This window comes from Nematolebias whitei, chromosome 2 (assembly GCF_014905685.2).
Source record: "Nematolebias whitei isolate Nwh7 chromosome 2, NemWhi1, whole genome shotgun sequence".
Taxonomy (NCBI): Eukaryota; Metazoa; Chordata; class Actinopteri; order Cyprinodontiformes; family Rivulidae; genus Nematolebias; species Nematolebias whitei.
The window spans coordinates 36,678,255-36,691,667 of record NC_056499.1 but is presented as its reverse complement, the minus strand read 5'-3'; the positions used below and the strand labels follow the sequence as shown (position 1 = coordinate 36,691,667).

The following is a 13,413-nucleotide window of genomic DNA, read 5'->3' as shown; positions in this document are numbered from 1 at the left end:
TTTTGTTTTCCTTTTTTTTCTTCTTCTTTCGGCTGCTCCCTGCATTAGGGGTCGCCACAGCGAAATAAGTCACACGAAGACTTGGCAGTTATTTTAACGCCGGATGTCCTTCCTGACGCAACCACAGACCACCGAGCTACCACAGCTCTCTGTGTGGAGCAGCGAGCTGCTATCTAGGACACCTGGAGGAGCAGATGGTGGGGGTTAAGGGCCTTGCTCAAGGGCCGAGAGTGGGGCGAATGAGGGTGGGGGCAGGTGTGGGTGCTTCACCTACCCCACCCACATTTTTGATGATGTTGGTACCGGGGCTTGAACCGGCGATCTTCCGATCACAGGCCCACCTTCTCTAACCTTTGCGCCAGCACTCCCCTTGGTTCCGGTCATGCTTGATTATTTTAAATAAACATATGCTGCATGGATTGTTTAAACTAGTACAGTGTTTAAATTTAAATTATTTACACAGAAGGAGGGAGGCTGGGAGTGACATGTGATGAGCATGAATGAGCAGCTGAGAAGTGGGCGTGGCAGGCAGCAGACAATGGAGCTCTTGACATGCTGCTCTTTTTAGAGCGTTCAGAGTTTAGAACATTGCAAGAGTTTGGGAAAGGTTTATAAAGCCTTATATGTATATGTATATATTAGGGATTGAATCGACTAGTCGATTCTAGGACATCTCACAAGTTTTTAAATTTCACGTCGACTAGTCGCAGTCATGTGATTGTGTCACCGGGCGCTGGCTAGAACTGTTATTTCTAACCTGGGCCCGGAGGTTAAAAATCCATTAATTAATGATGGACGGGCCATGTCGGTGTCAGGCTTTTGATTGCATCAGTGGACGCGCGTGGCTGACGATCCAATTTGCATCACCAGCCGCATGTAGCCGTTTGACAGCGTGCTGACTGGTCAGTTGAAAGAAGTTTTTTAAAAAGTTGATGGATCACTGCCAGTGACCCACCTGACGCTCAACTGGACTGGACCCAGATGTGCCCGGCCGGTTGAAAGATGTACAAAAAAAAAGGTTGATCGATCACTGCCAGTGACCCATCTGAAGCTTAACTGGACTCAGCCGCTGCGTCAGCAGACAGAGGTGGATTCTACCCCCACCCCTTTTTAGTTTTATTTTATTTAATCCAGTGTGGGAATGCACCACCATCCGCACACCTGTTTTTAGTTAAATTTTTTACGTGCCGTACGTTCCTTTCACTTTTGCAGCTTAATAGTTTTGGTTTTCCTGCAACTTGTTTGCAGTATGATAAACTGTAGGAGCATAAATATATGCTCCCAATGTTTTTTTTTTTTTTTAATAGTAAATAATAAATTATTTTTTTGTGTGATCATGATTTAGCGTCTTGAATTCCTATGACGTCAGCGATTAGTCGACGTTGATTTTTATCATGCTGAAGTCCATCCATCCATTATCTTTACCTGCTTCTTCCATTTTGGGTCAAGGGGGTCGCCGGTGCCCATGTCCATCAATCACTGTGCGAGGGGCGGGGTACACCCTGGACGGGTCGCAAGTCCATCACATCCTGAAGTCAACTTGGAAAAATATGAAGTTGTGCGAACGACATTGCTCACAGTCTTGTCAGATAAAATATGAGCTACATTTTACAGATGTCTGATGAGCTCCTAGGCTGCAGGGAGTCGCTGTGTTCATTCATTAGTCAGTGGCATTTAGAAAAATGAAGAACAAATAGTTAACAAGTTATTAACAAAAAAACTTGAACAATAGGATGAACAAAAGGATGTGTATAAACATGTTTTTTTTAAAATTGATACAAATGCACAAAATACAAAAACCTTTATTAAGTGACAGCTAACCATGTCATCCAGCATTAAACTGCACCTCATGTGGTAGAAGAAACATTAATAATTACACACATGCAAGAGTAACAAGCACCTCAGCTGGAACACAAAAACAAACACCATAAAGCTGCTTGTTGAAATGACAGAGAATCTATTATTTTGTTCTTTCAAACCAAGTGATATAAAATTGAGAAGGTAGAGAATATTTTTTCAGCTGTGCCAAGTCCCCAAGATCTTTTTGGGATGAAACCCTTCAATTCACGTGAAAACGTCCATCCTGGTCTGCACTCCAAAGTGTAGAAGTGCTTTTTATTTCTCGTGGCCTGACATGGTCGAGATGCCTCTCGCTCAGAGCGTCGTGTTGCTCAGAGCTCTCACACAGCTTTGCGGTGGTACTCTGGGGGTGCGACCTCATAGTCGCTGGCACTGAAGAGGGTGGCTGAATTCTTAACTAGGTACCTGAAGAGAAAACAGTGATACAGCCTGTCACTGTGGAGCGAGGTGGAAATGGATGTTACAGACAGCTTAAAAAAAAAGAGTTGCAGAGCAGACGTCAGCTGAGCTTGCGAGTAGGGAATGTTCAGAGTTAACCCCATTAAAGATGGCCACTACAGCTAGCTTACTTAAGCAATTCAATTCAGTTTATTTATATAGCGCCAATTCACAAAAGAAGTAATCTCAGGACACTGTACAGAAACATTCATATACGGCATATAAAAAATAAGTGAATAACATTATTTATCTTAGGAGCAGACTGCTTTGAGTCTTAATTTCTAAAATGCTCAGGTCCAAAAACCAAAACCTCAGTCTTGTCCGAGTTAAAAAGCAGAAAATTAAGGGTCATCCATGTTTATATGTCTTTAAGACATGCTTGTGGTCTAAATAACTGATTGGATTCGTTGGGCTTCGTGGGCAAATATAACTGTGTATCATCAACATAATGAAAATTTATCCCATGCTGTTTAACAACTTTACCTCATGGAATCATATGTAAAGTAAAGAGTAATGGGCCAAGCACTGAACCCTGAGTAACTCCATGAGTAACTTTGGTGTAAGAAGAAGATTAATTTACATTTACAAACATTTACTTAGCAAACGACATATACTCTGAGTGCTAACGGATTAGAAGAGATCCTGCAAGATTATACTTTTTAAAACTGCTCTAACTCTCGTTTCTCAGCATCTTAGTTTAAAACTCTGACCTCGAAGGTGACAGGTAATATGCATTTACTTAAGGCAGGTCTCTGGTTTTATTCAGTGTTTACAAATAATTTATGTCATCTGTAGTCAATGATCTATAAAATAATTTTAAATAGACATTCAATGCATCTATCTAGCCAAATGCTGGCTCTGCCACTTAAGTAATGCACAGCAACAAGCGCAGAGTCCGAGCAAAAAAAATAAAACATGTTCCCGAGTAGCAATGTCGACCTCATGGCTTATGTTTCAAAGTGTTTTCAACAAGCATGGCTGCACTAATGTCTACTAGAAGAAATGGGTCATTTGAGAATCAGTCAAACATGACATGAAGTCTCTGGAGCGTTGCTGGGAGTCAGAGCTTACTTGAGGAAATCTTGGAGGTAAGTGAGCAGCAGAGCCAGGCTCTTCTCATCGAGTAACGTGTAGGCCAGCATGGCTCCGATCCGAACTGTTGGTGAAATAGAGCATCTTTGAATGCCAGTAAACAAAGAAACAATTTATTATTCAATACTACAATGATTAAAAGTGTTTCATAAAAATAACTACTGCTAAAACAATAATCAGAAAACATTCAATATCTTCATTCTTCAGTATTTGCATATGTAATCATGCAGAACCTTTCATTTAAAACTGAAGTTCCAGTAAAGATTAAAAATTTAAAAAGTTCATTTTATTAAGTTTACTGCATGTACAAAATAATAACGGTTACTGGATGTTGAACCTTTATGTATTAAAAGAATAATCTTAAATCTGAATAAATGGAACAAAGTAAAAATACCCTAAATTTGAATTAAAATTGTATACCATATTAAGTCAAAAGATAAAAAGTAATTCTGAATCGTATGGCAGCAACACATCTCACACAATGAGGTTATAGAATTGCGCCGATCGGGGTGGCTGCATGTTGGAGTAGCTCTGTTACATTCGTACTGAGATTTTGCTTTTTCCTTTTTTTTTCTGGATGTAAATCACATTTTTGAATGATTGTTTCCTCTGGTATCAGATGCTGTGCAGCTGGAAGGATTTTTACTGAAACTTTTTTTAGTTTTAGACATTTGTTATGATGCGCAACCATAACATCAAGGTGACTTTAACAACTGGGAGCAGCTGATTAACATCTCAAAAGCTCAAATAATATCTCAGCTGCAGCCCCAAATCTCAAATGAGTTGAAAAGGAGGCACAGTAGATGCATTCCTGTCTAACTGCCAGCTGTGCTCGAGTGCCCGACCACTGAGATCCTGGAAATGGCAGGAAACGCAGCTCGTGACAGCGGAGGGACTGGGATCATCCACCGGCACCTGCAGCCAGCTGTCCGCAGCGGCGAGGAGCTTGGCAGGCTGCTGAGAGGAGTGACTATCGCTCTGGGAGGAGTTCTGCCTGGCATTCTGCCCGGCATTCAGGTAGTCCTGCAGTCTGGGGGAACTGAGAGGCCAGCCGAGTCTGGGTGGACGGATCATACAGCATCTACAGCCAGTTTCTTCAGATCCGCTGTGGGACGGACCTTTACAAGAGATACTTCCTGTCTACAGCCATCAGCATCTATAACATCTCTCAATGAAACGAGGATAATGAGTTACAACATTTAATTTCCCTTTGGGATTAATAAAGTATTTTTGAATTGAATTTTGAATTGAATTCACTTTAGCAACACATGTTCAAATTAAATTTTGTTAAAAAAAAAAAAAAAAAAGACAAGTACAATATTTTTCACCCTACAATTCCTATGACTTATAGGGTGAAAAATATTTTTTGCATAATTTGCACGCCCTGCAACTTATACGCCGAAGCAACATATTTATGGATTTCTTCCCATATTTATAAACCAATTTTTGGCTGAGATACGACTGTTTTCATTCATTCTGACTGAAAATATTGAACACTACCAGTTTCAGCCGCTAGATGGTACTCGAGCAGTATGGCATGCTCTTGTGTTATGTCAGAGTCAGAGTTTCTTTATTGCCATTAGCACCTCATGTGGTACATGTGGTGGAGCGAAATTATGTACACAGGGTCCCAGGTACATCCAACAATAAAATGTAAAAGAAAAACGGTAATAACATCTAAGATACGAACTAAGAAAAACATTGACTAAATATACACTAAACACTAATAACATAAAAACATTACGTCGAACAGCAGCACAAACATGAACATGAGTCTGTGTGAGCAGTTGAGCACACCAGAACACATCAACATGAAACAGATCAGCAGCAACATGATGTGATTTTTCACAGTGATTATTCTGGTTAGAGATTCATGAGTCTAACAGCCTCAGGGTAGAAGCTGTTCCTCAGTCTAGTGGTTCTACACTTAATGCTCCTCAACCTCCTTCCTGAGGGGAGTGAGGCAAAAAGTGTCTGTGCTGGGTGAGTGGGGTCCTTCATGATGCAGGTGGCCCTCTTCCTGCATCTAGAGGTGTAGATGTCTGTGATGGTGGGGAGACTGACTCCAACATCTTCTGTGCAGCCTTCACAACTCTCTGCAAAGCTTTTCTTTCTGCAGCTGTGCAGCCTCCATGCCACACGTTGATGCTGGAGCACAGGATGCTCTCCACTGCACACCTGTAGAAGGAGGTGAGGACTGAGCTTCCCAAACCAGCTCATCTCAGCCGTCTGAGGAAGTAGAGTCTCTGATGAACTTTCTTGATCAGGCTGGTGGTGTTGTTGCTCCAGATGAGGTCGTCATTTAGGTGCACACCCAAGTACTTGTAGCTGGAGACCACTTCCACCGCATAAACTCTTATGTTCAGGGGGGTGTAGGTGTTTTTGTTCCTTCTGAAGTCCACAATCATCTCCTTTGTCTTCTTCACATTGATGTGAAGGTTATTTTCTTTATGTAATAGGTAAATAGCTGATTTGACCACCAAAGTGCATTTATTAAGAAAAAGTTAGACTGAGACACACATTTACTATAATTTTGAGCAAACAAATAATTGTTTTTAAGTGCTAATCTTGTTAACTTCTTGTTAAAGTCCTCCCGTACACGCTCCCGCGGCCGTCATTTGGCAGCCAATTGATTTTTGGCACAACATTGGCCCACATTTCCCGGTTCGGCCCACATTTTCGGGTTGTCAGCGGTGACACGTAACAAACGCGATGCGTCAACAGTGATGCATAATAGATGTGACGTATATGACGAAGTGACATATTTATGGATTTTTCCACTTTATTCGACAATTTGGACTGATGCGACTTATAGGGCGGTGCAACGTGTACAGTGGAAAATATGGTACTAGGAGTTTCACCCCAATGTTTCCTGTTGGATAGCACAACAATAATTTAGTGTGAAAGAAATGAGAAATAAAAATCCATAATGATTTTAATCAAATTTTTCTAAATTATTTTTTCCTCTCGTACTAAAATATTTTTTTGATTTGCTGTGAATTATCTTTATTCCTTCTGCAAAGAAATGCAGATTCCTGGCTGATTTTGTCAATAAATTTGGAGCACATTAACGATAACCAACAAACTACTCAGCAACTTGTGGAATACCTTTTTATTTCCAAGGACAAACTTTTGTTTCTAGTTTGAGATTTATTTTGGCACTGCTTGAATTAAAAAGTTTTAAATCAAAACAAAACAAGTGAGCTTCTTTTCTGTAGCTGAAGAAGTTTCGCTCTCCATCCAGGAGATTCACTTGAAATACTGTCTGGACTGTGTGGAGTTCCAAGCTTTATAAACCTGCATGAGGCCTTGTTACGTACTCGAAGGTGCATTAAAACCACACACATCGCACAACGGAGAGAGTCGTCAGGCTTTGTTTGCTTGACTGTGATGTTTTAGTTGCACAATGAAGGTGAGAGTTAGATGGAAACTGACTGGGAATGAGGCCTATTGCTGCATTGTAGGTTTTTGAAAGCTGAAATCTGAGACCTCCTCTGTATAAAATCATCTTTTCTTGTTAGATGTAAATTATTCTGTCACCCCCTCTCAAATCAATTGTCTTCTCTGTCCAAAATATGAAAGTTTTGGTCCTCAAAAGATTATCCTTGAGGTGTAGGTGGACTGCTGAGTCTTGTCCTGAAGAGTTAGCTCTCTGGTGTTGAGCCACGCATCTGCTGTTTAGTTTCTCCAATAAAGAGCTCTGAACATTCCTCGCTTCACTGATCTGCAAACACCACCCAGAGGTTCTGTCCTTAGAATGGACCAGCCTCTGTCTGAGGGTTCTGTTAGGTTTGAAATGCACCAGGATGTTGTGATGGGAGAAAATCAGTTTCTCAGATACTTTAGCAACATGTGGAATGACAATGTTTTTGTTGTTTGTTCTTTTCCCTGTTGTTTGTTTATTTATGTATTTGTTTTTTATTATTTCCTCACTGACTTGACAAAAACCCTATTAGGATATTTTTAATATGTACTTATTTAGGATATTTTACAGCTTTGGAGAACTTTACTGACGTGTTCCTTTTCCTTCCCTTCTGACCTCATGGGGACATGGCGTAGATTTCTGATGACAGAAAGTTTTGAGTTGCAGCGGTGAGAGTCAAACAGAAGGCACTAAAAACTCACCCTCCAGACTTTTTTAAATTGATAAAGTTTCCCGGATGAGAAGCAAAATGCCTTCGACAACAGAACATAAGTCCAGTTGTTCAGTTTTTAATCTTGTTTTGGATGTACCAAGTCCTGGATGACAGATTCTACACCTGCATTTTGATCAGGACTCATTCAGTATTTTTGGTTCATACCAGGCTTGATGTTTCTGTAACCCTACCATTATAGAAGCAGAGCGCCCCGCCCCCTTAACAGGACCGAGCGCCACGCCTACCGAACCGAACTGCGTGCACCCCCCACCCCCACCACACACACACACACGGTAGCACTGGCGTAACGCTAGACTACAATACAGGCACGAAAGCTAAAAAGCTAAAGGCAGCGCTCACGCTGCCCTTTCCTTCATGATGAACCCCCCCCACCCCCCCACCCCCACCCCGTGCTCAAAAACTGCAGGTTATGGCAAGTTATCTAGGGGAAACACTGAAATGTATGTTCAGGCTGCTGTTTAATACGCCATATTATATTACATTATTATTGTTTAGTGTATACCTTAGATCAATGTATACTGTTTTGTTTTTATACTTTATATTTTTGCTCTTTTTGGGTGTAACTGGGACCTTGAGTACACGATTTCATTCCATCTCATGTACCACATGTAATGCGAATGACAATAAAGTCACATTGAACCTTGAAAACTGTCGAAAAACTAAAAAACACCTAATCTTATAGAACTGGGACCGTCACAGTATACTCGTGTGCTTATGAAACTATTCCAGTGCTTTTCACAGGTAGGCCCTTACCAAACAGGCGCAGCAGGTGTGGGGCTCCGTACACCTGAGACATGGGCAGATCCGGGCGTTCAGCCAGGATCTCAGCATACTGCGGCCTCTCAAACTTGTACAGCAGCTGAGTGCCCAACATGACGTTGAAGTACTCCCGGATCCCAGCCACCACTTCGTTCACAGCGTACTCCCTGAGCCGATAAGACACGTGTCTGAAAACTGACTTCTGAAGTCCTTTGAAAACCGTCTGTGTTCCTGACTTTAAACTCAATTATCCAAGTGCTTATTTGCTCAAAATAAAAGCAACTAGACAAAAGTGGGTCTAATAAAGATTAATAAAAAAAGACAGCGATACAAATATAAACATTATTTTCAGCTCAACTCAAACAATTCTTTGTAATATTTTCATTAAAACACCATTTTGTACAATGGGTAATTACAGAAAGCCTCATATTGTGTAAAATGCTCCAAAGAGCATCAAACTGCCCATAAATGTTTCCACAGGGGGAAACAGAAGACACTAATGTGGAAAACACATTAAGTGGCAGGTGCTGTAATGAGGGGATCACATGCAGTGAAGCTGAACTTGACTGCAACACACCAACATTTTCTTTACAATGACAGCCAGAAAACATCTTACTTGTTGTCGGAGTTTCCTTTTGATTTCTTGTAGTTTGCGTATTCCTCTAAGACCATCTCCACACTCCTCTTGGCGGGCAAATGAAATAACTGGAAGCAACACAAACTCAACGTTAGCTACCCAGAAATTTTAAAAGTTACGTAACATGTTCCAGTGAGTGTGCCTTTTACTGACAGCACATGTAAACTGGATGTTCAAAAGTTCTTCTATGAAATTATCTTAATTATCACAAGCGGTGCGAGAGTTTGTTCCGCATTGCCAGTGGTAAGTCAGACCCCTTCAGGGTGGGAGTTGGACTCCACCAGGGCTGCTCGTTGTCAGTGTCACAGATTCTGTTCATAACTTTTATGGACAGGATTTCTCGGTGGAGCCAGGGGTCGGAAGGAGTCTGGTTCAGTGGCCTCAGGATTCCATCTCTGCTCTTTGCAGATGATGTGGTCCTGTTGGCGCCATCTTGCCGTGATCTTCAGCTCTCACTGGAGCGGTTTTCACCCGAGTGTGAAGCGACTGGGATAAGAATCAGCACCTCCAACTCTGAGGCCATGGTCCTGAGTCAGAAAAGAGTGATTAGTCTCTTCAGGTCGAGGGTGAGGTTCTGCCTCAAGAGGAGGAGTTCAAGTATCTCTGAGTTTTGTTCACGACTGAGGGAAGAATGGAGCGTGAGATTGACAGATGGATTGGTGCAGTGTCTGCAGTATTGCGGACTCTGTACGAAGTTCATGCTCAATAATCCAGGTAAAAAATACAACAAAGGTCAGTCAGGTCATCCGGACAGTTTCTTTTATTTGTTGTTGTTGAGAGGTTTCATCTTTCATCCACTGGACTTTGTTGGATTTTTTTACCTGGATTATTGAGCATGAACTTTGTTGTTTTCAACCACTTTGGCTATGGCTTCCTCACAGGAGTCGAAGGGGGAGAGGGCGGGCCCCAGAAACCATCTTATCATCAACAAACTTGTTGGTCAATATGTGAGTGTGCTGCTTGTGGGACTGAGTTTGTTTGTGGCTCCTTGTACTGATGAAGTCCTTTGGATGAAGGATGAAACTTTCAGCAAAAACAAGAACCTGTCCAGATGACCTGACTGAACTTTGTTGGGTATCAGAGCTACAGTTGTTATAAAATGTCTAAACACTACTATCAAAAAGTTTTTGTGATGTATAAAAAAAGAGATGTTGACGAATCATTTCCACATTTTTCCACACCTTTACTGCGATGTATGTCCTGCACAACTAAACTGAAGAAGAAGAAAAAGCCTGTTGTGGTGAAAATCTAAAAATGTTTCAAAAAGATACAATAAGCTAAATGTGTAAATGTGCACACCCTGAAACTAATGCAACTATATTTTGATTTATTTACACCCTTCGTTCCTTTTGCTCCTCCTGCCATCGATTAGTGACTTTGATCGACCTGAAATAACGTTCACTTGTCCCTGCAGGATTTTTCTGGTGTTTACTTAGTTGCATCCTGTTGCAAAAGATCCAGAGAGCTCACGAAGCATCCGAGTTCTCATTGTTGAAAGGAACGAGTCGGAAGACAGAGACTGTGGGGTAGAGCAGCTTCTTGGTTAAATTTAGTAAACTATCAAGTTTTCCTAAATGTTTGCTGGAAAGTGTAGTAATCTGATTAATTTGAAGTTGAGCTTTTTTGGACACAATTCTGAAAGGCCTCTTTAATTCAGAAAAGACAGTGATCAACCAGAAGAACACCATAACCCACTACGATACATGGTGGTGGCAGCATCATGCTGTGGGATTGATTTTTTTTTTTTTTTTTCAGCTGGAACTGCAGTGTTAGCCAAGGAGGGTGGAATTATGAACGGCTTTAAATACCTGTTTATTTTGACCCAAACTCTTCAGCAGTCTAGACCTTAAGAAGAAACGTGTGTGTGTATATATATATATATATATATATATATATTTTTTTTTTTTTTTTTTTTTTATTAATTATTATTATTTTTTTTCAAAAGTATGACCTCAAGTATACAATACAATAATACAATTCAACTTTATTTATAAAGTGTTTTAAAAACAACACTATAGGTGAAAGTGCTGTACACTTGTTAACACATAACACAAACATAAAGACCATGAAATCAATTGAAACTGTAAAAGTAATGAACTGCTAAAATCAGAAAAATAGCAAACAGTAAAAAAATGTTAAAAAAAATTAATTAATTAAAATTGGTAAAAGCCACATCTTAGTCCGAGTTAAAAGCCAAAGAGAGAAAAAAAAAAAAAATAAATACATCCAAACAAACAAAATAATGTCTTCAGCAGAAGAAAATTAAAGTTCTGAAATGGCCTAACTAGAGTTTAGACCTAAATCTAATAGAAATGCTGTGACTTGAAGAGCAATGTTAATGAGGTGCCCTTCAGTCTAACATATTTTAAACACTTTGGCATGAAAGAATAGACAAACATTATCAAGCCAAGGTTTAGTTGCTAAAAAACTCCCTGAGAAAATTGAAGCTGGTGTTCAATCAGAAGGTGCTTCCAACAAGTATTAATTTAAGGGTGTCCACGTTTATTCAATCAACTCATTGCATCATCCGTCTGTCCATTATTTTTAACTGCTTCATCTATTTTGGGTTACGGGGGTGTCACTGGTGCCCATGCCCAGCCATCACTGTGTGGGAGGTGGGGTACACCCTGGACAGGTCTCCAGTCCATCACAGGGACACACAGAGACAAACAACCATTCACTCTATCACTCACACCCAGAGACAATTTAGAGTTAGCAATCAGCCTAACATGCATGTTTTTGGTCTGTGGGAGGAAACTGGAGTACCCGGAGAAAACTCATGCATGCACGGAGAGAACATGCAAACTTCACCCAGAATGGCCCCCAGACCAGGATTTGAACCAGAGTAACCTGCTCACTGAGAGGCAGCAGCTCTACCAACTACGTCACCGTGCTGCCCCATTGCATCTTCCCATTTGTAATATTTTCCCACAACAGTAATTTTTCCAGTTGATTAGACACATCATATATGTCACAGTAAAGTTGGAAACTGTTTTGAAATTATATTTTGTGAGGTCATTTTTTTTTAAATCACTGAATTCTGTCATTTCAACAAAGGTGTGTAGACTTTGAAATCCTCACTATGTAAACATCTGAACTAAAACTTGTTTTTATACTGAATGATCAAAATGGCTGCTGTTAGAGACCTGCACATACCAGATTGTTCTGAAAGTGCCCTCTGATCACGTCTATGATTTAAGATTATGCACTGTTAATTGAGGCCTCAAGGCTGCTCGGAGACTTGTTAGAGTATTAACATTTGCTTGACTATCATAAACCCTCCACAACACCTGTTCTGATTAAGTGCACCTTTTAATTATGGGTAAAATAAGTATGCTGATTATTAGCCTACCTTAAGATCGGTTGAGTAATGAACAATGCAGAACATTATCCACGGCTTCTGTAGGATCCAGACGCTGCTAATCAGCTCCACTAATACCTGATCATTCTTCAGTCTGAAGAACAAGATTTAATTCAACTCATTTCAGTTTATTTATAAAGCGCCAAGTCATAACAGAAGTTGTCTCAGGGCACTGAACAGAAACATTAATATACATGAATAATAAGTTAACAGAAACAATCAAATATAAAAATAATAATTTAACCATTATTTATCTGAGGAGCAGATGACTTTGAATTTAACTATCGCAGAACTCTCATCTTGAGCAAGCATGAAGGCGACAGTGGAAAGAAAAAACTCCCTCATGAGGAAGAAACCTTTAGCAGAACCAGACTCAGGACAAGCGGTCTGATAGATTTTGTTCAACGTGGAGCCATTTTTTCTGAGCAGGTACTCAGAGCTGAGGTGAAACTCAGTACATTGTTGGGATTTTTTGTTTGTCAGGAAGTTTTGATTTTTTTCTTAACACCTGTTTCTGTCGTGTGATGAGATCCCAGTCATCCACCAGCCAGGGTTTCAGCTCCTCAGGGATCTTCACCTTCACCTCCACACGGTTGGTGAACATCTCCTCCTACACACACACACACACACACACACACACACACACACACACACACACACACACACACACACACAGTGCATCTTTAGAGCACATATGAAAACCATTGTACTTGTGTGAGAACAAGTTTCTATAATTTAAACTAAATAAAATTGTTAATTATAGCCAGCTTTTAAACTCAAACTATTATTTTAAATATTATTCTAAATAGTATTATTTAGTATTTTAAATTTGCTTTAATATGAAGCAAACACTTTTTATTTTATTTTAGTAGGCACATGTTTTAGAATTAAAAAAAGAGCATCCCAAGCAGAAACCTCTTGTAGTTCACAGAAGATATTAATCATATTTTTGCACAATAACCTTTAACTTCTCAAACAACTTTGAGTGGATAAAGAGTTCCAGTGACAATCTATAGAAAACTTTCAGTCATTTAAACACTTTGGTTTTAACCTAAATAAAATATCATATAATATATATATGTATATATATATATATATATATATATATA

The 13,413-nt window shown here is 40.0% G+C and overlaps 1 protein-coding gene across 1 annotated transcript in view; it reads right to left on the bottom strand.

The window, feature by feature from the left end:
- Positions 1-1,937: 1,937 nt before the first annotated feature.
- The window catches only part of LOC119424037 (mortality factor 4-like protein 1), a 20,801-nt gene continuing 9,325 nt past the window's right edge, over positions 1,938-13,413 (bottom strand). The window contains exons 8-12 of the mRNA XM_037691497.1: positions 12,813-12,914; positions 8,923-9,011; positions 8,301-8,473; positions 3,370-3,454; positions 1,938-2,265 (exon numbers count right to left, since the gene is read on the bottom strand). Coding sequence (XP_037547425.1) covers positions 2,181-2,265; positions 3,370-3,454; positions 8,301-8,473; positions 8,923-9,011; positions 12,813-12,914 — 534 coding nt within the window. The 3' untranslated portion in view covers positions 1,938-2,180. The remainder of the gene's footprint in view (positions 2,266-3,369; positions 3,455-8,300; positions 8,474-8,922; positions 9,012-12,812; positions 12,915-13,413) is intronic.